This window comes from Bidens hawaiensis, unplaced genomic scaffold (assembly GCF_021521415.1).
Source record: "Bidens hawaiensis isolate Kalapana, Puna unplaced genomic scaffold, B.hawaiensis_p1.1 tig00018424_1, whole genome shotgun sequence".
In the NCBI taxonomy this organism is placed as follows: domain Eukaryota; kingdom Viridiplantae; phylum Streptophyta; class Magnoliopsida; order Asterales; family Asteraceae; genus Bidens; species Bidens hawaiensis.
In genome coordinates this window covers 310,536-336,022 of record NW_027492782.1, presented here as the reverse complement: position 1 = coordinate 336,022, position 25,487 = coordinate 310,536, and the positions used below count along the sequence as shown (strand labels likewise).

The following is a 25,487-nucleotide window of genomic DNA, read 5'->3' as shown; positions in this document are numbered from 1 at the left end:
AGTCTTCTGGTCATCAGCATCATGAGAAGACATGGTGGAAGAAAGATGAAAAGAGATTTCAGGGTAATGCTTTACTGAACAGAAAAATTCGCCGGAAATTACTTGAGAAGAAGAGATGAAAGTGAAAAGTGTGAATTGCAAATAACCCTCTCCCCCTTTATATAGTAATCGCAATTAATGCGATGAATTTAATACGGAAGAGAGAGAAATCAAAGGTGCAATGAAACTATGACGCGTGGCAAAAGCAAGCTGGCAACATCTGTCACAAGGACGTATGCCAGAGATTTCGCGGCTACGCGCCCGAAATCCCGTGCCCACGCGCCTGAAAAAGCAACTGGAATGACCACATAATGTCATGTCGCCATAACTTCTGGCACGTCCTGACACCGTCAGAAGAAACCGTCACACGACGTTTGAGGTATTGGGTTGTTCTTATCCATCTACCAACTCTTCAAATTTCAAGTTTAAAATTTGAAGACAAGATTCAAAAAAAAAAAAAAAAAAAAAAAAAAAAAAAAAAAAGCGGGAAAATACCCCTTACCTTGGCAAACAAGTAACCGTAAGACGGATGCGGGTACAGTGTGAAGGCAAAACATTTCACATACCTAGCACCCGCAGGGAATTGAAGCCAAGTAAAACCTTGGCAAACAAGTAACCGTAAGACGGATGCGGGTACAGTGTAAAGGCAAAACCCTTCACATACCTAGCACCCGCAGGGAATTGAAGCCAAGTAAACTTTGGTGAACAAGTAACCGTAAGACGGATGCGGGTACAGTGTAAAGGCAAAACCCTTCACATACCTAGCACCCGCAGGGAATTGAAGCCAAATATTCCTCGGCAACCAAGTAACTATAAGACGGGTGCGGGTACAGTGTAAAGGCAAAACCCTTCACATACCTAGCACCCGCAGGGAATTGACGCCAGGAATACCTTGGAAGTAAAGTAACCGTAAGACGAGCGCTGGTACAGTGTTAAGGCAAAACCCTTCACATACCTAGCGCTCCGCTGGGAATTGAAACCAAGAAGGATCTTCTGGGCAATGCTTGCGGAAACGGAAATAACATCCCCGCATAGCGGGAACGTCGAGAACTACGTTGTTTGAAGCTCTAGGATGGAATTGGTGGTTTTAACATAATTGATCACTATGTTCAAAACCACCAAAACCTCATGGAGAATCTAAACAAGTAGGACTCAACGCTCCCGACTTGCGAGGAGGTTATAGACCTACCCGCATCATACCCAAAGACCAAGCAGGAAACTCGGGCATTTCTGCAAGTGACAAGGACTTCCGCGGGAAGAATCCCCATGGAAAACCTTACAAAAACCCTTTTCAAAACCCTCTGCTTAAGTCCAAAAGTTCACCTCACTTTATTAAACATGCATGAGACGAACATTGGACTGGGGGGACTTGAAGAGGTAGGTCCCAGCAGAGCCCAGTTGGACCCGCAAGACTCACCTTAAACAGGGACGTCTGCGCAAAGACCAACTGGTTCCGCAGAACCAACCATGCTCGGAGACATGACGTCCTTACGCGCAGTATGCAAGCTGGTCCCGCAGGAAATGCCTCCCAATGGTGAAGGACTCCGCCTGTCCCCGCAGCCTCGGATACAAGCCATTAGGGACTGGCCACCCGCGCAGCATGGCTACACGCACAAGGCACTTAACTCTCCCCAGTGTCACCTGAAGGAATGAGCAAAGGCGGGAGGGGGAAAACTCCCGCCTAAATGAGCCAGTCCGTATGGAGGATCTTTTGTGTGATACCTGACGAGGTACAGACAAAAGATCTGACCAAGAATGCGACAGCTCACTGACAGCAGCATGGCAGACAGCACGCCACAGCACTGTGACCAATAGCCGCCGCCTACCCACCAACTCCTGCCATACCACGTGCCTAGCCTGTAGTTGGCAGAAGAGGAAGAGTGCACGACACGCCTGCTCTGTGTCAGCCGCTACCTATCCACCACTCACAGGCAGGGCACGTGCATAGGTTACAGTTGGTAGCGTGTTGGGCCGGCTAAACCCCTTGGAAACCTACCTTCGGCTATAAATACCCCAATGGTATGATCATCTTACAACATCTTATCTTATCATATATACCTGATATCTGCTCTAGCAATCTCTTAATATACTTTTATATTTAAAGAGCAATCTAGTCTGATTCTCACGCCGGAGGGTGGTCACAAGGAGGAACCCCCCCCCTTCTCAGTGACGAGCTCACGGTGTCTGTTTTGCAGGTTATCAGAAGAACCATCTTCCAAGGGTCTAACCCCTCGTGGGAAACAGCTCTCCAACCCCCAGGTTACCAGTAATCTGCCCGGGGTCTGGTTAGTGTTTCTTCAACTATTATACGCATTAAGATAATCAGAGATACCCAAATTACCCTTCCTAAGATAACCTTTTTTTCAACTACCATGTAAAATCACCTTTGACCCAATTAAAGTCAAACTTTTCCTAATTCTCACAAAGGTCTATAAAATTTCTTTTTTCAATATTTCTAAAATGACAATAACCCCTTTATATTCAAAAACAACATCCAGGCCTTGTATTTTGCAAAAACAATCTCATACTCCTGATAATGCTTGAAGTTACTGATTTCATCATAAACATTTTACACCCAATGCAATTAAAAAGGTTTATAATTGCAGCTAGATCCCCAAATAGCAGCTTATGATCTTTCCAAATTTCCATTAAAAGATGGCTTGTATAAAGAATAATCATGGTAACGTAAAGTCATTGTTATGTAGCTCAGCATCCTACTTATTATCTGATAAAACAATGATGACAAAGAAAAATCCAAGGAAGGACAAAGATAATGGACTAAACAAGCTGGTAATCAAATTTCCATTATCGCCTATTTGGTTGGTCCATAAGAACTAACAAGTCAAGTCCCAAATTGATAATCAAACATGAACAAAATGAATAACTCTAATTTATATTAATCAGAAAATATAACTCAAAAAACTGATTACAAACTTCTCAAACCCTAACTCGGTTTGACTCTTGATGAACCCTAACTCGGTTGCACCAACTTCACAATCTATAATGTCTAACCATAACTCCGCTTATATAGACTAACCAAACTTGCTAGCCAAGGCATTACCAAATATAATAAAACCTTAATAACTCTTGGGTTGGGCTTTACACTTGGGCCAAACAACAATTGAGCCAACAATCACCCCCTAATTTCCTACTCGAAATTGGCGGATCTTCATCTTCACGCTTGTCATCATTCTCTTGATTCTCCCGAGGCTTTTCTTGATCTCTTGCAATGTTCTTTGGGCTCCACTTAGCTTGAAGTAACATTTGCTTCGTTTGATCATTAGACATCCTCCCTTGGCCTTGAATTTCTTTCTTGACCACGTGCTTAGTTTCTTGAACACTCTTCTTTGGACTTTGAATTTTGGGACTTGGATCTTTGATTGGAATCTGACTCATAATCGGCTTGTCTTCTTTCAGTCCAACACTTTGAAGATCCCGACCTGCAAAATTCTTCATTCCAACAATAGCTCGTTTACCGGGACTTGCTATATTGAGGCTAATCTTGTACAATCGGTTCTTGGTTCTTGTCACCTTCATCAAAAGCTTACCTGTATCATCTTTAATGGTTAGCAAATCGTGTTTCATGTGAATCTCGCATCCACTTTCCGTTGCTTGACCAAGACTTATGATATTCCACTGTAAGCTCGGGATGTAGTAGACATCGGTTAACAGGCGCTGCTCCTCCGTTTTCCCTTCAATTAAGACCGACCCTTTCCCCCGAATATCAATGCAAGACTCATCTCCGAACTTCACCATTCCTGTGACTTGTTCATCAACTCATAAAAATACGCTTTATTACCCGTCATGTGATTCGATGCTCCGTTGTCAAGATACCAAACATTTTTCTCCATCAGTTCGGTTTCAAAATGCTTTGGAATCACACCGTCTTCATTTAGTAAAACCGTCTTCTGATAACCTTTTATCATAAACAAAGATGGATCATAATCATCAACTTTGTTCAAATTAGATTCTTCCTTTTTCTTCATACGCTCCGGGCACATAGCCGCAAAGTGACCAAATTCATCACAACGGTAACACTGAACTTGTGATCTATCCTTTCTACCCCTTTGACGATCATTCGTTCTTCTTTGTCCCTTATGACTTGACCCACGATCTTGACCATCTCGGTTTTCGCAACCATCTTGGTCCTCATCGTCTCGATCTTGACCTCCGGTTTCCCGGCTCTTCCACGCCCCTGTGAACTCGGCCAACCCTTACCTCGACTACCGGACTGATCATACGACTTGCCTTTGTAATTACCTTCCGATCGATTAAAAAGTAGCTGACCTTGTGAATTTGAAACGCGTTCTCTCCCTCGTAAGTTCCTCAAATGCCTTAAGTCTTCCAATAGCATCTTCAAACATCAAACTATCGAGATCAACACTTTGCTCGATTGAGGCGACAAGTTGAAAGTATTTATCTGGAACCGCGTCCAATAACTTCTTCACCAAGACATCTTGCTCGAAAACGTGACCTAGACTCGTTGCCTTTGAAACCATACTTGTTATTTTTCTTGCAAACTCGTCAACAGTCTCGTTTTCCGTCCTCTTGAGTTTTTCAAATTCATTATTCAGAGTTAGTAGTCGAGCCTTTTGAACTCGCTCGGCTCCAACATACCGTTCCTTCAAAGCCGTCCATATATCCCGGGCATTCTTATATTGAGAAATCTGAAGAAGAATATCACCATTCACCACTTGAAACAAAAACGATCTTGCCGTTTTATTCTTCTTCGCATCAATAACCGCACCCTCTTCTGGTTGAACAACTTCCCATAGGTCTTGATCATCCAATATGGCTTCCACTTCAATCGACCATGTGATTTAATTAGTTCCATTCAGCTTTGGAACCTGTAACGAAATCCCCCCACTCGCTTTGGGTTGGATTACCGGTCTTTCTTCGTCACCTGCCATTGACGTAGAACTCTTTGCTCCACTTCTTTGAAACAAATACAAGCCAATCAATTCCGAACAACTTTTCAGAGCCGAACCAACTTGTTCACAGAATTAAATCAAACCTTTGGTTAAAACCTAACTCGTTCAACCCTTGCAAAAAAAAAAAAAACTTTGAATCAAACCTTCTCGCTCAACCTAAATAAAATACGAACTCTGAATTGAACCCGCTTGTCCAACCCAAATATAAATAACAGTCGAGGGTCAACTCAAACTTGTTAAATCAATAAAGAAAAATAATAAACAACTTGCTTTTTTTTTATTTGAAGTGCTCATCACCAAAATCAAAATCAAACTACCTTTTAACTTTTTAACCAAGCAACCAATCAAACTTGATCAGTACTCCTTTTTAACTACAAATTTCTTTGTAGCCAAAAATACATACAGAGGATGACCCTTGTAGATTAATCACAAAGCTGTACAGCTCACGAAAGCAATCGGAAATCCCAACGCCACTACAAAACAATTAAATCACGAAACCAATTTCTGTTAACCTTTTGTGCCGAACACCCCGATTGGAAACCACCTTATTTCCAAGTTATCGCCACACAAACAACTTATTCGCTGCCGCTATCCGATCGCCGACTTGTAACTCCTTAACCGCCAATCTCCGGTAACTCGATTATCGATTTCTTGAACTTGGCTCTGATACCAATTCAAGTCCCAGATCGATAATCAAATACGAACTAAATGAATAACTCTCGTTTATATTAATCAGAAAATATAACTCAAAAAACTGAATACAAACCTCTCAAACCTAAACTCGGTTTGACTCTTGATGAACCCTAACTCGGTTGCACCAACTTCACAATCTATAATGTCTAACCATAACTCGGCTTATATAGACTAACCAAACTTGATAGTCAAGACATTACCAAATATAATAAAACCTTAATAACTCGGCTTACATGTTCGTGTTCGTTTATTTTTCCTTCATTTAAAATCTAAATGAGCGGTTCATGAACATAAACAAACATAATTTAACAAAGGTAAACGACCATAAATGAACATGTATGAACAGATGTAAACAAACATAAACGAATATAAATGAGCCTATACAAACAAATTTAAAACATTTAGTAGATTATTCATTTAATGTTTCATTCAAAAATAAGCATAAACGAACATAATGAACGAACATAAATAAACATAAATGGATCAAAATATGTCTAACTATGTAAATTTTGAATCAATATAACAAACTTTCTTAGAATAAATTCAATTAAAACAATTAATTACAAAAATATAACAGATGATTAAAAAATAAAACATAAATAAACCCACGTGACACGCAAGCTAAAAACTAGTATATACATATATTCACAAACGAAAAACAAATCACCCCATCTATCCAAAGTCCAAACAACAATAAAACCCGTACCCAACCAAAACTACAGACAATACACCACCAGGCTGAGAAGATGGAGAGCAGTGTATCAGCAGCGTACACAACATCACCGGCCACACTACTAAACCCCAAAACCTTCATCCCCAAGAACCCTAATTTCTCCCAATTATCCCATCGAAGAAGGCCTTCGTTATCCGTTAAAGCTTCTTCTACCTTCAAGCCGCATACTTTATCGAGTAATTGGGATGTACCCTCCTCCAATTACTCTGCTTCAGCTCCCGCTTGGATGCCCAGATTCGAAGAACTCGATACCACCAACATGCTTCTTCGTCAGCGTATTGTATTCTTGGGCTCACAGGTATTATTGTTGATAAAAATTGAATCTTTTTTGGCTTTTTGTGTTTGTGGGGTGAAATTGGTTAAATTAATTTGTGGGTTGTTGATTTTGGGTCGATTTGGTGGGTTAGTTTTTGAGATTAGGTGTATACTTAAGGTTGCCCATTTGTAGATTATAATTGCTTCAGAACTGATTATTTATGGCTTTGGGTTTTTAAGAATTAGATGTTTAGCTGCACCGAAGTGATTCAATCAGGATTTAGGTAGGTAATTTTGTATTGGCCTTAAAGGTTATTTCAAGTTAAGTTCTATTATTTTGGCCATTCAAATGTGCATTTCTGATTTGGATTTCTCATACACCAGATAACTAATAGAATATACATTAATCATTTGGATGAAATTCTTTAATCTTTATATGTTATGATTTTTCTTCAATGAAATTGCACCTCTTTGAGAGTTTGAGGACATGGTAGGGGATACAACTTCTTGGAGACGTAGGATTAAGGTTAAGGACCTCCAGGGGAGGGTAACGCCTTGCTTTAGCTTTGTCTTAGAGACTTAGTTTAACATATATTTTAAATGACCTGTGTTATATATTATTCATTTATTTATTATTATTACTTTTTTCTTTATCTTATTTTATTTATTTATCTATTACTACTATTATTTACTTATTTATTTATCTATTCATATTTTATTTTCTTAAGTTCTTTTTATTATTATTATTATTATTATTGTTTATTTATTTTTTTTGATATTTGGAAGATGTCATTTATTATTATTATTATTATTATTATTAGTATTATTATTATTATTCTTTTCTGTATTATTATATATTTTTATTAGTATTAATACTAATACTCCTTAAAATGTTTTTCCTCTATTTATTTATCTATTTATCGTATACCAAATACAACTTTGGAGCTGGGGGTCTCCCTAGAAGCAGACTCTCTTTCCTCTGGGTTAGGGGTATGGCTTGCCTACATCACACCCTTCCCAGACCCTACTAATAGCCTTGCTATTGGTGGGATATTACTAGGCATGGTTGGTTGTCATTCATTTTACAGTCACTTATCTGCATAACGAGTCCCCTTTTAGATGATTGCATTCAATTTCTCTTTCTCTGTGCATATATCTTTCAATTTCAATTGTGTAGTTTCTACGGTTTAACATTGTGGGCAATTTGGTGTTTTTTAATTTTGTATATTTAGTGGACAGTATTTACTTACCAATGTAAAACGTCTCTGCTTTTGATAAATGAAATGGTGGGAGAATGGAATTATGCAGGTGGACGACATGTCAGCTGATTTCATAATCAGCCAATTGTTATTTCTTGATGCAGAAGATGATAAGAAAGATATTAAATTGTTCATCAATTCGCCTGGTGGTTCCGTTACTGCTGGTACGCATATGGCCTGCTTTTGTTGATCAGTCATAAAACATAAATGCTTCAACACCTCACCAGGAAACTATATATCACATATTCTCAATAGGTCTGAAATAATACACTGAATGCTCAAGTCATGATGCAATTAATTGCCAAAAGTGATCGATATCCACTACTCATTTACAAGAGAAACATAGACGTTAGACGAGGACTTTTAATGGGTTTTTTAAAAGGGATTTATAAGGTTAAAGATATAACTAAAATTATTTATTCAAATTATCAAGTTGCGGCACTAAACCGTCTTGGCAAAATATAACAAACCTTTATTAAAGTTTTAGTTCTTTGAGTAACAACATTTTGATTCTCTCATCTAGGAATCTGATTCCCAAACAGTTAGTAAGCAACTATTTTTTAACAAAATTAATAAACTCGTAACCCAAGAGCAAAAACATCGTTGACCAAGAATAAAAGCTGAAAGTGATTAAAATCTAATAAGGCTTTAAAAGTCTCAACTCTCAACAAAGTGATTAATCCTAATTTCACCTCTTCATGTCATTTAAAATTATATGTTTTATGTAGTCTCAGTTAGGTCTGTAAACAAAGCAAACGTTCAGTGAATTGTTTTGCATGAATTTCGTTTATGTTTGTTTATTTAATACATGATTGAAAATGGACAGGTTTTTTTGTTTGTTTAGTTAAACGAACGAACATGTACACATGCCTTTCGTTTATGTTTGTGAACACTGTGTCATTTACGTTTGTTCATTTACTTTTTTAAATCTTCACTTAATTTTTTAGGTGCATTATATTTTTGTCTAGTTTATGAAATTAAGATATCACTCATTACAATTTAGTCAAGTTTTATTAACTATAGACTCAATAGATTGATTTCGGTTTACCTTTAATTGATGCTCATGAACCGTTCGTTTATACTATTAACGAACGGACATAAATGAACATGAACATGTCTGTTTTCTTGACGAACGAACACAAGCAACATGAACATGAACAGGCCTATTCGTTTAATTGTTCGTGCTCGATTGTTTGTTCAGTTGAAGTTAAATGTACCAACACAAACATGCACATATTGTGTTCGTTCGGTTCATTTACAAGTCCAGTACTCCAGTCTTAACATTGTATCACAAAAGCAAGTTCTATTGGTAATTTGCAACACTAATAATAAAGAATATAGGAACATGACCGCAATGGAACCTTATTATTTCTAACTTGTTTTTGGTTTGTCTTTTGATAATCAACACTAATAATCAACGTATTATTAAATTTCCTTGTCTACATTTTGATGATGCATGAAGGAATGGGGATATATGACGCCATGAAGCTTGTCAAAGCAGACGTTTCCACCATTTGTGTCGGGCTCGCTGCGTCTATGGGAGCTTTTCTTCTTGCTTGTGGTACAAAAGGAAAGAGGTTTTGTATGCCTAATTCTAAGGTTATGATCCATCAACCACTTGGAAAAGCAGGAGGAAATGTAAGCGCTTTTCTTTGCTTAATGGATATTTAAACACAAATGTTTCTAAAAGTATTATGTCGTTATATGTTTAGGCTACTGACATGAGTATACGAATAAGAGAAATGGTGTACCACAAGGTTAAAGTGAACAAGATACTCTCAAAAGTCTCAGGAACGCCTTACGAGAAGGTCAACTATTTGACTACATTTTTTAACCTTTCCTTTTTATTTATGACTTCATAAAGTTAATTATTATGCTCTTATTCAGGTTGAAGCTGATACAGACCGCGATTATTTTATGAACGCGTGGGAAGCGAAAGCGTATGGGTTGGTCGATGCAGTGATTGACGATGGAAAACCGGGCTTGGTTGCACCGATTGCAGATAAAAACCCGCCACCGAAAACCCGTGTGTGGGATTTATGGAAAGTTGAGGGGAGCAGAAAAGCTCTGAAGAATATGCCATCAGAGGACAAGTTGTTGCAGAATGGACATGCTGGCGGTCAAGAAGGTGAAGATGAAGTTAAAAATGTAGAGCCTGCTTCTGCTTGAATAAAATGGGTGCCATAAGATGGTGCAATTGTAACACTAGATGTGATTGTTTGACTTTTGTGGTCATTCTTGAAGTATTTTGACTTTTCTTTTTTTAGTATAGTAGTTGCTTGAAGTTAAGTATGGTTCTTCGGTTCTTCCTTTGGGTTGATAATAATACACAATTTGATGTCATTTTGTTGACACGACCCGTTTATGTACAAGCTTTTAATACACAAGGTACAACTTCTTCCACATGGTCACAAATTGAGCTCTCTATAGCCATGCCGCTGGGGTGGTCTTTTTGGCGGTATCGCGTCTGTGATTTCCTGTTAAAAATACGTTTCAGATATGTTGTTATGTGATTGATTTTCTGAACTTGTAGATAAAAATGATAACTTTGATTTGGTTTCATAAATGATTAAAAGTTAGATCTAAATATATGTTAAAAATCAGTTACAAACACTCCAAGAGGGTGCTTGGGATTCCTTATTTTAACTCTTATAACTTTTCATTAAGTTAATAAGTTACAAAAGTGTAACTTAAGGAACGTTTTCTCTCACAATATAAGCAATCCTAAACACCTTATTACTTTTCAAAAAGTTTTAAGTTGTAAGTTGGTCAAAATAAGCAATCCCTAGCACCCCCTAATTAAGAAGATTCATAAGCTGAAATCGAAGGTGTTCAAGCTTAATCTACTTGTTAACAATGTGAATTATAGCAGCAACAATCACATGTGGAACAAACATCGTCACTCGATTTAACTGTTATTGGAATACATTTGACATTAAATTAGGCTCATGATCGCTAGCAGATACAAGAATTCGATCTCACGCCTCCTCAAGATCAAGAACTCATAATGTTGTAGATCGTGAGTAGTTGTACACTTGTACACAATGTAATAGAAGAATGCAAGAGGGTTACTGAAATATCTTCCAATCAAGAAAAGATAATATGGGCCAAAAGCTCCATCTTCATAATGGTTCATATTTTGATCCGTCCATCTAAACAAACTCACATCAATTTCATACAAAATGCAGTTGGACATTTTCACAAATAGTTGGTATGCATTAAATTGTTTTAATAGAAACATACTTACAAATTCAATACTATTTCGTCAAAGCTAACACAATAAATCTAGCTTAAATAGTTGCAATCTAACACAATCCATTAATTATCAATATCATAACTTAATCACATATAAGACAAAAGATAAATTTCATTAATTGATATCATAATAATCTTCTTGCTACCCAACTAGCTAAACCAATTCTAAACCCAAATCTTGCAACCAAAAGAATATAACAAAAAGCTAATTAACCAACCAACCAACCAAACAAACCCTGGTTTAATCTTCTTGATCAATGAACTTGACCACGACAGACTTCCTAGGCTCCTAGCAAAGTTAGTGACGGTGACCTCGATAAGGCCCAAATCTGGCTTAACGATCTTAAAGATTGCTTTCTCAAAGTTTGCATCACGGGGCAACTTTAAAGATTGTTTATACGGCATCTTGGGGTTCAAAGAGGATATTATGAAACGATTGTATTGGTCGATCTCCATCTTAATGTCATCCTTCTTTTACCCGTGAGCCGGAATCTCAAAATTAATCGTCGCTTTTTTTGATAGTTGGCTTCGCAGCGTGTATGCCATAAATGAATAACTCATACAATTGTTGAATATTTTTAGCAGCAATAGCACCTGCAACAACCTCAAAATCAGAAATCAAAGTCAAAATCAGAAAATGCAAACAGACTGTGGGTAAACTTGAATAAAATAGAAGGTAGGTTCGGCTTACCGAGTGGGATGAAAGACGTGGCGTCAAAATCTATCTTCACGTTCCTGTTTCCGATTCCGTTTGCGTTCGTGTTTCAATTTCTGCTGTTTGCGTTACCATGTGCACGCCGGATTCCTCCTCTGATTGCATTCTTGATGAACGAAGACTCATTCTAATTGTCATTTTACTTTTTAATTACTTTTGATGATTTTGTTGGTATGAAATTGGAGAAAGGAGGGAAAATTCCCCAATATCCATTGTTGATCATGCTTTTTAAAAAATAACCATGGTTTTGAAATTTTTTTCAAAATGGCTAAAAAATTCAGTCGGATTCGATGTAAACCATTTCTGATCTGACAAATTAGATTGGCCACTAAAATCTCGCCACGTGTCATGATGTCTGGTCTTTCGTCGAAACTACTAAGTTTTTCCGTCGTCCGACTTATCTATCGTTCAACGTAATTTTTTTCCGTCTTCTGACATAAATTTTCTCATCTTTATCTTCTACATATCAAACACTAAAACCTCCATAACTAACCTCAATCTCCATATTTATTATATCTTCACATAATCAAGCAAATCGATGGTGTAAATCGATTAGTTTTTCAAGAAGAATACAACCATAGTGTTTAGGAAATCATGGTTGGTTTGGAAGGAGAGAGAGCTCACATGGAGCCTAGGTTGAGGAAAGAGAGAAGAAAGAGTTTGGATTAAAAGCACTCTAAAGAACAAAGAGGAGAGAGAGAGATAGAAGAGAAAATGCAAGTAAATAACTAGGATGTTTGTATTTTAAAACACTTCAACCCATTGGTGATGTCCTTATTCTCACGAATCACATTTGTTTTTTGAGAAATCCGCACAAGAAAGTGACGAAACCATGAGTTCAATCATAGGGGGCGGATCTACGGGTTACCCAGGGGGTGCCCGTGTTACCCCTCAACTTTCACGGCGAAGTGCAAAATTAGTGCAAAACTATATTTTTCTTCTTCCTTTTATATATTAGGATGCCCATGACCAAATATTAGGATACCCTAAGAATATATAAAGAGAGAAAGTTAGTAAGGTTTGATCGGATTTTATTTTTTTCCGACGATATATAGTTGGAAATGGAAGAAGAAGATAGCATATACGTGATTTGTTTTGTAGTTACCAGGGTCTAGGTCTTTTAAATTCACATGTAAAAAAGCAAAAGACATTCAAATATTTCTTTATTCCTTTAATGACTTTTTAATTTTAAGTTTTTATTAAATTAAAAACGTAAATATTTAATACCGATAGAAGGAAACAATGAAAGTTCATCTACAAATCAAATTTCAAAATATTATTTATTTATATATTTATTGGTATAGTTTATTTAGTTAATTGAATTTCATTTTCCGTTAAGCTAGCTATATGCTGTGTATTATCGACAATTTCTACATAAGGCGGTAAGATGATATCTTGAGCAGTTACATATCCAGGGCCCCTGACACAAATAGACGCCTCACAAGTTTCATAGAGATTACTTCTCAATACGATTTCTTTCAAATTCGAGCAGCAAACGGCGTCCCTCTTCTTGTACCTTTGAAGCCACAAGTACCAGCAGAGGACCAAGAAACCACTCGCCCTCGTACATCTGTAACAGTCACAATGGTATTGCTGACCCTTTACATGTAAGACCTATTGCTCATGCAATTTGGGATCCTCATTTTGGTCAACCAGCTGTAGAAGCTTTTACTAGAGGGGGTGCTCCTGGGCCAGTGAATATCGCCTATTCTAGTGTTTATCAGTGGTGGTATACAATCGGTTTACGAACTAATGGATGCTTAGCGGGTCATAGTGAATGACCAGATTCCAATTCAAATGGAATCTTTCAACTAAAGCATAAGAAAGAGCTCGGGACTTACTAAATATGAGACTAGAGAACTGAATTCAATCGTCAACGAAGAGGGGGAATCTTTAGAATTACCACTGCTTAGCTTTCAATTCGCCTCTGACCATCAAATGAAATGTGAATAATCCGGACATGCAGGAGAGAAATGCTATCCCCACTCGGACCAAGACAGAACTTTTACTTGTTCAAATAACAATTAAGGTGAAGCAGGGTCAGGAACAACGAATCTCTTTATGATAAACAGATCCGTTTTGCAAGTTAGCTTTCTAAGTTTCCAAAAATTGAAGATACAAATCAAGAAATTAACTTTGAATTATTTTTGGAAAGATATCAATTGGTAGAACCCCTGCCTAGAGCTCCTTGTAAGGCTTGTTGGAAAACCCGTTGTCGGACTTGATTACTGGCCTTTTGTTGTTTAAAATTTATAGTTTCATTTTTGTAATTTTCTAGTTGTTCCAAAATCGGCCACATTAAAATTACCTTCTGGGGAGGTCCGTTTGATATCCAAAAACTGCTCAGCAACAGTCGGACAAGTGGGGAATGTTGGGGTGAACCAGAAAAGTTTGGGTAGAGCCGGATCTAAGCGTTGGCTAGGGTCTCTCTACCAGGTGTTCTGCCTGTAGCTTCGGGAGGTATTCACGTTTGGCATATGCCTGCTTTGACCGAGATATTTGGGCCATCCTGGACTTGAACCAGAGACCTCGCCCGTGGAGTAAATCATCACACCTATGGTCCAACCAATTGGGAGAGAATCAATAGATTCCTTTCTTGTCTAGGTAAAACTTTTGAAATCATTGACGAATTCTCATTCAACGAATATCCCGTTTGTCATAAATTTTGGTTTTTTTGAGTGAAAATATACATTTGATTTTTCAATAGAAAAGTGAAGGGAACCCTATTCCGGTCTGGTCCGGTATGAAATGAACTTATAATCATAGAATCGACTTGATCATCAAATTATAGATTATAAGTTCCACCGCCCGTCACACTATGGGAGCTGGCCATGCCTGAAGTCATTACCTTAACCGCAAGGAGGGGGATGCCGAAGGCAGGGCTAGTGACTGGAGTGAAGTCGTAACAAGGTAGCCGTACTGGAAGGTGCGGCTGGATCAAAGCAAATCTTGGGTTTCGTTTTCCTTGTGATGGGTCTGGAAGGGGGGGGGGGGACATGTCAAGTATCAGCTTGCCCGTCCCCCATCAGCGTATTTTTTTGTTTTACACTTATCATATTAGAACTCATGCCTTATCGAGCATGTTATCCCATTTTTAAATTAGTTTATTCGGCAGCAGCAAATGCTAGTTCCAATATGGGTTCGAGTGAAGAAAAAATCTCTATTTGATAGGGCTTCTTCCTATACCTATGAATTCTATTGGACCCAGAAATGATACATTGGAAGATTCTTATTTGTATAATTGGTACTTCGAACTTGGAACGAGCATGAAGAAATTAACGATACTTCTTTATCCTTTGAGTTGTTCTGCCGGATCGGTCACTCAATGAAATTCGGCCCAATCTTTTTAGTAAAAGATTGGGCCAATATCTTATTACGAATAATTCCGACAACTTCAGGAGAAAAAGAGGCATTTACCTATTACAGAGATGGTGCGAGAATGGATAAGAGGCTCGTGGGATTGACGTGAGGGGGCAGGGATGGCTATATTGCTGGGAGCGAACTCCGTGCGAATATGAAGCGCATGGATACAAGTTACCTCTTTCAGATATGAATCTATCTGATTCAGAAGGGAAGAACTTGTATCATATGAGATTTATGGACACTATCTTAGTAAGAAGTATAAAAAAAGAAATTCTTTATATATATATTCGAACCACTCTTGGTCATATTTCTCTTTATCGAGAAATAGAAGAAGCCATACAGGGGTTTTGGCAGGGCTGTTGCAGCAGTTTCCAGCTGTTGTTCCCCTCCCAAGGGCAGGTTCTTACGCGTTACTCACCCGTCCGCCATTGGAAACACCACTTCCCGTCCGACTTGCATGTGTTAAGCATGCCACAGAAAAAATTTTCATTCTTGTAATTGTAAAGGTCAATGGGGAAAAGAAGACTCCCCACCATCAAAATTTGAGTGAAAATATACTACAATTTATTATTTATTAATATTTTCGTTTGGTCAATCGGTGAATAAAATGAATTTGGCCTTCCAGTTGAAAAACAACATCGATGAAGCCGTGTAGGTGCACTATTCCGCGGCGGGGATTGTAACTTTCCATAAATTTCCCATTTGTCACTCAACGATCGAACAATACATTTCTTATGTACCTATGGGTGCTATGTTGGATTTGAATCAGATTTCGGATCAATCTATATTGATTGACTGCCTCCATTATGTTGTTGCTAGCAAATACCACTATTTTTGGTTTTGGCTCTTCCAAATCATTCCCTGTAGGTTGAGCGCCTTTTTCAAGGAAATAGAGAATAGTGGGAACGTTTAAATAAGTTTGATTCTTGATAGGATCATAAAAACCCACTTTCCGAAGATCTCTTCCTTCTCTTCGGGATCGAACATCAATTGCAACGATTCGATAGACGGCCCTTTTCCCCTTTTGATTGTCCCTTCGATTGATTGTATAGTATCTCAAAACACACAATGGTCTTTGAAACAGTTCATATCATTTTGATAATAATAAGTTTGATCTGTTTTACCGAGAAGGTCTACGGAGGAGTACGCCATGCTAGTGTGCCTTGGATGATCCACATCTCAGGGTCAGGCGCCGATGAGCACATTGAACTATCCATGTGGCTGATAGCCCTCACAGCCCAGGCACAACGACGCAAACACCAAAACCAAAGCAAGCCACACCTGCAAGAAATAAATGTATTCCAAAGATCTTGGGCAAACGCCTACTAAACCGATCACAAGAATACCAGCTACAGTACCTATTATCCAAAGAGGAATTCTTCCAGTAGTATCGGCCATTTCCGCCACTTCCCTCCACATTTCATCAAGTGGGCCTCTGTTGCTGACATAAAAACATCTCTTTCCATGTCTTCGGATACAACCCATAAGGAGCACGTGGCTACGAACCACGGTGTCGGGGGTTCGAATCCCTCCTCGCCCACTTGATGAAGCAATCAGTCAGTTAAAACAATAACGAGGAAAATCAAATAAAAAAAGAGACAATTTTTTGTATTCGAATATTTATTCGTTTTTTTTTTTGAATTGTTTGAATTGTATAGGGCTCTAGGGCTATACAGACTCGAACCGTAGACCTTCTCGGTAAAACAGATCAAACTTATTATTATCCTCAGCTGCATACATCACTGCACTTCCACTTGACACCTATCGTAATGATAAACGGCTCGTCTCGCCGTGACCTTCTCTTGAATTTTCAAAACTTCTGTCGCTCCATCCCCGCAGGGGCAGAGAACCCGTCGCTGTTTCGGCTGTACTACCGGAGGCTCTGGGGAAGTCGGAATAGGAGAGCACTTATTTTTTTTTTCTTATGACACGAGAATTCAATCCGGATTCTTGGATGGTTGTGGGAGAGCAATACAAGCGTCGTTGACAAATGGGAAATTTATGGAAAGTTACAATCCCCGCCGCGGAATAGTGCACCTACACTGCTTCATCGACATATCTTTCCGGCTAAGGAATGGGAAATCCTTCTCCTGTTCCATGAATCCAATTTGCATTTCATCCGTAAAATTGACTTCTATTTGCCCCTTTGAATAATTTAAATGAAGGCTTTGTCTTGAGCCGGAAAGAATAAAATATTCTCAGGAAAATAGAAATTTTCGGGATTTTTATCCAAGGTCAATTAAAAACTGAAAACTTGGATTATGAAATTGCGAAACAAAATGAGAAAATTGGATGAATTAACTTTAATAATTAATATACTGAATCATGGATTTCATTTAATCTAGATTAAATATATTATTAATTTGTATATCTTGTTTTTATCGATAACTAAATATAAATATATTAAATAACTATTTTTTCTTATATTTATCTATTTTTTATTTATCTATTTTAGAATGGAAATAGAACCAATAAAACCAATAAAGATGTCGTTTTCCATTCATACCTGGAGTTGAATACCCCATTCAAGAATTGTTTTGGATCCGAAAGCACTCTGCTGGGCCGACACTGACACTGAGAGACGAAAGCTAGGGGAGCGGATGGGATTAGATACCCCAGTAGTCCTAGCCGTAAACGATGGATACTAGGCGATGTGCGTATCGATCCGTGCATTGCTGTAGCTAACGCGTTACCTAAATAAAAATAATAAGGAAGACAGAAACAATAAAGTTTTACTTGATCTTCACTGGAAACTTGAGTAAGGAGTAGATCTTTTTGGAGTTTTCTAGAATCTGAAAGCGAGAACTCCTTTCTTTTTCTTTTTTTCTTTATTTGACCTACTTTAGCCGGATTTTGACATGTGTATATCTAGAATTCAACTTAATTTATTGATCATTACATATAATTCAATTAAGATATTGTATGAAAGTATAAGATTTTACCATGACTGCAATTTTAGAGAGACGCGAAAGCGAAAGCCTATGGGGTCGCTTCTGTAACTGGATAACCACCACCCGACCCGAATCGAAATGCATACATTTGTCTTATACACTATAGGGATGGTGAGAAGAGATATATTTTACATCCCAGGGGGGCTATAATTGGAGATACCATTGTTTCTTGTACAGAAGTTCCTATAAAAATGGGAAATGCCATACCTTTGAGTGCGGTTTGAACTATTGATTTACGTAATTGGAACCCTTCTTATTGGATGATCGTGAGACTTGCCAAAAATCGAAATTCTTGATCAATGGAGGAACAATATCACCATTTTTGTTCAATAAGATACCAAAGTGGATGATAAGGAACTCCTCTTCTTAGAAGAAATGATCAAGGAATACTCGGAGACACATCTACAAAACCTTCGTATAGGAATTCACAAAGAAACAATTCAATTAATCAAGATACACAATGAGGGTCGTATCTACAGGACCTAAATTATCAATAGGATCCCCAAGGACATTGAAAATTCGTCCGAGAGTCGCTCCACCGACCGGAACACTTAGCGGAGCTCCCGTATCCAGTACGTCCATTCCTCTCGTACCGGCATCTCGTAGAAAAATAGTATAAAAAGGGCTTTTATAATTTCTTTTTTTATATCATAATTACTAAAAAGAATTTGGTTCTTTTCCTTTTGAGGCAATTATAGATTTTGGGAGGCAATTCTGATTGGTCAATAAAAATCGATTTCAACGCCATTTTTTTTTCTTTTTTGTTAGTTTAGCCAATTTTGCTGTGATGTTCATAAATGTTTCAGAATATTCCAAAGATTTCCGTCAGGATAAATCTGGCCCCTTCCCCTGTTTCCACCTACGTAGATAGGATATTTTAAGAAGTGAACGTCTTTCTTAGTAGCGGGATCCGGGGAAAGAATAGGAAAGGTCATTTCACTACTAATTCTTTGATTCCAGTTAGTAAGAGGGATCTTGAACTAAGAAATAGACCCTAGAAACTAAAAAAGGGTATCCTGAGCAATTGCAATAATCAGATAATTTTCGCTTTATTGTTTTATTTACATGTTAAATATGTCCTAAATTCACAGTTAACAAATATAAATAAATAAATATTATGCTATTCTTGTTAATTTTTTTTTGTTTTAGCCCCAGTTATACACATTTTTATTGTTATTTTTGTATTATTAACGTGTTTTCTATCCCCGAAATAAGTTGTCACGACATTATTATATTTGTCCGCGTTTCGATATATATTTCATTAAAAACAGTCAGTTCTATGTTTCGATAAAAATTTTATTCAAAATGAGCGGGATCTAATATGTTGTTACAAACAAGTAGAGTCATTAGACATTCAATCCGTTAAAATAAAAAATTTGTGGCCCAATTTCCCACTCGTACAGGACCGGCCCCCTGTTGGCTTGTGAATTATCATAGACGGCTTTGTATCAATGTATAGTAAATTAAATTTGGGTTACCCCTCAACTTTTATCCTAAATCCGTCACTGGTTCAATCTAGAGAAATTCGATGGATGTTTAAGCCGCCAGATCCGACGGTAACATGACTTAAACCGTTAGACCTGACTGTTTTTGTATGTCAGCTCCTTCACGAATGCGTCGGAAAACTTCCAATCAGTCGGATCCGTCGGAAAATGGAACGCGTGGCGACTTCTAAAGACCACATTAATTCATTGGATCAGAAATGGGTTACGTCGGATCCGACTAAATTTCTTGACATTTTTTGGAGTTTTCTTTTCAAAATCATGATTATTTTTGGAAAGGCATGGCTATTTGAGAAATTTTTCCTTTTTTTATATGTTAACTTGTCCTGCCTTGATTGGAGGAGCCGATTTGGCTCGGATCATGGCTTCATGGCTCTATGAACAAGTTGTAGTCGGCTCCACCAACACCGTTGCTTCCGTACATAACAAACTCCCTTTATTCTAAATAAATAAATAAATATTTCTAGCATAATATAAAATGATGTATTATTATTATTATTATTATTATTTATTTAAGTCACTTTCCACATTTATTTAAAACTACCACAAACTTAATATTTAAGGATTTTCAACTAAAACAAACAACTTCATCATTGAAAATCCAATGAACATTCACTGAAACATGGATATTTTTTTATAACATTTTGTATTGACCATGTCTCCATTAGATATTCATCAAATATGGAAAGGAAATTTGCTCTGTATAATGTATATTTCTTTGGATGCACGTTCATGAGTTTCTTGAGACGTAAAAAGTCTTTGGATTGAACAACTTTAGTATATATGATTAAGATAAAAATTCTTTTACCATGTTTTGTGACAACAAAATACTTAATTGTTATCTTTTTATTTGAAGCTGATTTAGACCGCGATTATTGTATGAACGCGTGGGAAGCAAAAGTGTATGGGTTGTTTGATGCGGTGATTGATGATGGAAAACCAGGCTTGGTTGCACACTTGCACCGATTGCAGATAAAAACCCGCCACCGAAAACCCATGTGTAGGATTTATGGAAAGTTGAGGAAGAAGCTTTGAAGAATATGCCATCAGAGGACAAGTTGTTGAAGGAATGGGCATATTGGTGGTCAAGGAGGTGAAGATGAAGTTAGTAAAGAAGAGCCTGCTTCTGCTTGAATAATATTGGTGCCATTAAGGGGGTGTTTGGGATTGCTTATTTTCACCAACTAATAACTTATTAACTTTTTGAAAAGTAATAAGGTGTTTGAGATTGCTTATATTGTGAGAGGAAAAGTTTCATAAATTACGATGTTCTAACTTATTAACTTAATGAAAAGTTATAAAAGAAATCCCAAATTGAAATACCCCTAAAGACTTGTAAGATGGTGCAACTGTAACACTAGAATATGTGTTTGTTTGACTTTTGTGGTCAATTCTTGAAGTATTTTGACTCTTTTTTATAGTAGAATAGATGCTTAAAGTTAAGTATGGTTATTCCTTTGGGTTGATTATAATACAAAATTTAATGTAATTTTGTTGGCCCGACCTATTCAGTTTTGACCCTGCTTACAAAACTTCTTTGGATCCGATCATGTGATCCCACTTATTTATCTACAGTATTTGTTTGTGTATTTATTTATTCATTTTTTTTACTAAATTGTTGTGCTATTGCCTGCAATTATTTCTATTTTACTCCCTAGACATTTCAATGGTTATGAATGATATTTTTTTATGTTAACCAGTGTATTATCAAACAGGTGAGAAGCCAGATATGTGGTTTAGTCCTGAAGTGGTGTGGGAGATCCGAGGTGCTGATTTCACTGTATCGCCCGTTCATCATGCTGCAATGGGCTTAGTGCATCAGACACGTGGCATTTCTATTAAATTCCCTAGATTTGTTAGATCCAGGTCAGATAAGAAGCCAAGTGATTCTAGCACAGCTACGGATATAGCGGACATGTTTCATATGCAAACTCGAAAGCAGGATGTTAGGAGTGATAACCGAATGGTTGTACTTTACAACATTGTGCTTTTTGCGGCTAATTTTTGGTTGCTAGTGTAGCATTTGCTCAAGTGTAAATACAAACATGTTTTCTTGCAGCAGCAGTGCTATTTTAAAAAAAATGAAAATTATAGAATGACAAGCAGCTGTATGCAACAATATAATATGAAATCATCTTGATATATTATCCCAGTATCTCTTGTAACTCATCAAAAAAAGGGAAAACTCAATGGTACAAAATTCAACTGAAACTTGAAACACAAGTCTAGCAAAACTGAAGAAACTGAACTCACAACCAAAAAAACATCATTTTAAGTGACTTTGAACACAAACATCGCATATTCAGGTGGAAAAACAATATCCTTGCTTGCAGCATATAAGTCTAAGTCACCAACCATTTAGTCGTCGGTTTTACGCCTCTTCTTGGTTTTAACTGACTTCTTTGTATTTTTAGGTGTCAAATCATCAGGTGTTTTCTGCAACCACAAGGGAAAACGAACATTTTTTTTAAAATATTGGTTCTATAGCGCCATGTATGTAACCTATGTCAGTGGTAATAAACAGCATACCTTCTTTTGTCTCTTCCTCTGTCTCTGCCTCCCTTTGCTTTTCTTTGTTGCACTCTTGTTTGACTGACATATATCATTGTTGGTTATTCTTAATGAGAAAATAAAAATTAATTAATTACATATATCTACCTCTGCAAGGGCTAGAGTAGCAGCATGCCTCTCCTGGTGAGTTATTCCATCTTCCTCTAGTTCCTCTATTTCTCCAGCACTGTTTAGCATCATCTTTAGCCTGCCTTCCTTCAATAGTTTCTCAGACCGCGCATGCCTCTATCATAAAATCATCCAAAAAAACAAAACAAATTTTTAAGCCTTAATTCATAATCGGCGATTAAATAATAGATGGCATTACCAAATACCAACCTTGGATTTGAGATGAGCCTTTAATGTTTCCTCTGTTAAACAGACAATTCTCGGGCATAACTTGCACTTAAATACCGATTTACTTTTCAATACACAGTCTAGACCACCATTTGTCATTGCACCATTATCAGCTTCCGCACTTCGTGCTACAGCCTTGTCAAAACGTTTCTCAGCAGACAAACGTTTGCCATTGATGGCTTGTTTGTAATTTTCATCTTCACTGTCATCATCACTTGCAGGTGAACCTGCCAACCATCATTGCTTCAAACATTTAGAAGCATTACACAAGCAATCACTAAACGACCAACTTATCGTATGATTAAGGTGAAAATAACACCATCATTGGCATACTACATAAGGTTAAAAAGTCCAAACAAAGCAATCAACTAAGGCGTGTTCGTTTCACGGAATTCGTGGGAATTCAAAGGAATAGGAATGAATCCCTTTATTTAAAGGAATTTGAAGGAATTGAATTCCTATTCCAATTCCTTGACAACCGAATTCGTTGTCAAGGAATTGGAATAGGAATTCAATTCCTTCAAATTCCTTTAAATAAGGGGATTCTAAATCCTTCCAAAATGTGGAGGATTTCAAGTGAATTCGTTGGAATCTTTTTTCGAGTTTTTTTTTTTCACGAGAACAACGAATACAACATTCTAGTTTTTTTACCTTTTTTGTTTTCGATTTATATTTTGAGTTATGAATTTATTATTATTATTATTGAAGGGTTTTTTTATCTTACTAGAAAATCCCTAAAAAATTCAAAAAAAAATGATTAAAAAAATCATAACGCAAAATATAAATAAAAAACTAAAAAGACTAACATGCTTCCGCCGTTATCCTCGTTAAAAAAAATTAAAAAAAAAACCTCAATTCCAATTCATTTGTCAAACGAACACATCAAGAATGGAATTGGATTTCAATTCCTTCAAATACCAATTCCTGTTGGAGTTCAGATTCCAAATCCAATTTCTTACAGTTCCAAATCCTATGCAAATTCCAATTCCATTTCATTATGTGAAACAAACGCGCCCTAAAAGCTTGCTCAAACCTGAAGAGTCGAGATTAACTTCATTTGCAGAGCTATCCTCACTTTCATATCCTAAAACAAGATTATGCAAGAATATGTTTTAACGAATTAAGCTATGTAATGAAATAAGTCGATAACTTATAATACGAGTAAATAATAAAAGTAGTAAAAACAAACCAGAAGACGATGAAGAAGGCCGGTCTTTTCTCTTCGATTCCAAGACCAAGCTCTCATCATCATCTTCTTCGGTATCAACCGACGCCTCGGCATCCAAATCGGAGTCCGAAGACGATGAAGAATCGGAAGCAGCATCCTTATCAGCATGCTCTTCCTTGTAAAACCTCCTTTTAATCATATCTTCCCCTAATCAAACTAATACAATAAGACACATTACTTACACCAATTCAAGAACCAACTCAAAATTATGGCATGAAAATGTACTGTTTTCATGGGTGCCCTAATTTACAAATGAAATTGAACAATTAAATGAAGAAATAACTTAAGTTGGAATACAATTAGTACTAGTATTGCCATTATAATAATAATTAATCCAAAATTAAAAGTGTTTTGAGAAAGCAAACCTGCAAGACGATTGAATGTTGACGGAGATTGGTGGCAGTAAGCAGGAGTTAATATTATTATTAGGTCAAACGAGAGTTGCAACTTATTTTTTCTGTTGTTCAACGTAATTTTTTTCGTCTTCAGACGTAATTTTTCTCATCTTTATCTTCTACATATCAAACACTAAACCTCCATAGCTAACCTCCATCTCCATATTTATTATTTCTTCACATAATCAGGCAAATCAATAGTGTAAATCGATTAGTTTTTCAAAGAGAATACAACCATAGTGTTTAGAGAATATCTAGTGGTTGGTTTAGAAGGAGAGAGAGCCCACATGGAGCCAAGGTGGAGGAAAGAGGGAAGAAAGAGTTTGGAATTACAAAGCATTCCAAAGAGCAAAGAGGAGAGAGAGACTGGTAGAAGAGAAAATGTAAGTAAATGACTAGGATGCTTGCATTTCAAAACACTTCAACCCATTGGAGATACCCTTATTCCCACGAATCACATTTGTTTTTTAAGAAATCTGCACAAGAAAACGACGAACCCATGGGTTCAATCCAGGGGCGGATTTACGGTTACCCAGGGGTGCCCGGGTTACCCCTCAACTTTCATGACGAAATGTAAAACTAGTGCAAAATTATTTTTTTCATTTTCCTTTCATGTATTAGGATAAACCTGAGCAGATATTAGGATTCCCCCGAGAATATATAAAGAGAGAAAGTTATTAAGGTTTTATCGGATTTTGTTTTTCTCTGGCGATATATAGTCGGAAAAGGAAGAAGAAGATAACACATATGAGATTTGTTAGTTACTAGGGTCTAGGTATTTTAAATTCGCATGTAAAAAGTAAAAAGCTAAAAGCAAAAAGCATTCAAGTATTTCTTTTGTCCTTTATTATTTTTTTATTTTTGAGTTTTTATTAAATTAAAAACGTAAATATTTAATATTGATATAAGGAAACAATGAAAGTTCATCTACAAATGGGATTTCTATATATTATTTATTTATATATTTGTTGGTATAGTTTATTTAGTTAATTGTATTTCATTTAATTTTCACTTTATTGTTTTATTTATATGTTAAATATATTCTAAATTCACAGGTAACAAATATAAATAAATATATTATGCTACTGTTGTTAAATTTTTTTTGTTTTAGCCCTAGTTATAAACATTTTTATTGTTATTTTTTTATAATTAAAGTGTTTTCTATTCCCAGAATAAGTTGTTATGACGTGATTATATTTGTCTACGTTTCGATATATATTTTATTAAAAAAAATCAGTTCTAAGTTTCGACATAAAGTTTA

At 36.7% G+C, this 25,487-nt stretch overlaps 2 protein-coding genes and 1 pseudogene across 2 annotated transcripts; 2 read left to right on the top strand and 1 right to left on the bottom strand.

The window, feature by feature from the left end:
* The first annotated feature begins 6,389 nt into the window (after nucleotides 1-6,389).
* Nucleotides 6,390-10,099, top strand: LOC143556003 (ATP-dependent Clp protease proteolytic subunit 3, chloroplastic-like). Its single transcript, XM_077045443.1, has 5 exons — nucleotides 6,390-6,694; nucleotides 7,960-8,074; nucleotides 9,373-9,548; nucleotides 9,623-9,718; nucleotides 9,798-10,099. The coding sequence occupies exons 1-5, from the start codon at nucleotides 6,410-6,412 to the stop codon at nucleotides 10,077-10,079; spliced, it is 954 nt and encodes a 317-aa protein (XP_076901558.1). The 5' UTR covers nucleotides 6,390-6,409; the 3' UTR covers nucleotides 10,080-10,099.
* A 4,583-nt stretch (nucleotides 10,100-14,682) lies between these two features.
* Nucleotides 14,683-14,815, top strand: LOC143556023 (18S ribosomal RNA; annotated as a pseudogene).
* Nucleotides 14,816-22,044: 7,229 nt separating this feature from the next.
* LOC143556001 (uncharacterized) lies at nucleotides 22,045-23,983 on the bottom strand. The gene is made up of 6 exons (XM_077045440.1): nucleotides 23,793-23,983; nucleotides 23,637-23,687; nucleotides 22,586-22,830; nucleotides 22,355-22,492; nucleotides 22,226-22,288; nucleotides 22,045-22,132 (listed from the first exon to the last, which is right to left on the bottom strand). Exons 1-6 carry the CDS (start codon nucleotides 23,968-23,970, stop codon nucleotides 22,055-22,057), a joined length of 753 nt encoding a protein of 250 aa, XP_076901555.1. The 5' UTR covers nucleotides 23,971-23,983; the 3' UTR covers nucleotides 22,045-22,054.
* Between the last annotated feature and the right edge of the window lie 1,504 nt (nucleotides 23,984-25,487).

Bases quoted from the DNA above. Each gene is read 5' to 3' on its own strand.
- LOC143556003 (XM_077045443.1), top strand. From the start codon at position 6,410: ATGGAGAGCAGTGTATCAGCAGCGTACACAACATCACCGGCCACACTA. The intron at 9,549-9,622 runs GTAAGCGCTTTT...TTATATGTTTAG, and splicing joins TTGGAAAAGCAGGAGGAAAT to GCTACTGACATGAGTATACG. The intron at 9,719-9,797 runs GTCAACTATTTG...GCTCTTATTCAG, and splicing joins CAGGAACGCCTTACGAGAAG to GTTGAAGCTGATACAGACCG.
- LOC143556001 (XM_077045440.1), bottom strand. From the start codon at position 23,970: ATGATTAAAAGGAGGTTTTACAAGGAAGAGCATGCTGATAAGGATGCT. The intron at 22,289-22,354 runs GTAGATATATGT...GATATATGTCAG, and splicing joins CTACTCTAGCCCTTGCAGAG to TCAAACAAGAGTGCAACAAA. The intron at 22,133-22,225 runs GTATGCTGTTTA...TTGTGGTTGCAG, and splicing joins AGAGGAAGAGACAAAAGAAG to AAAACACCTGATGATTTGAC.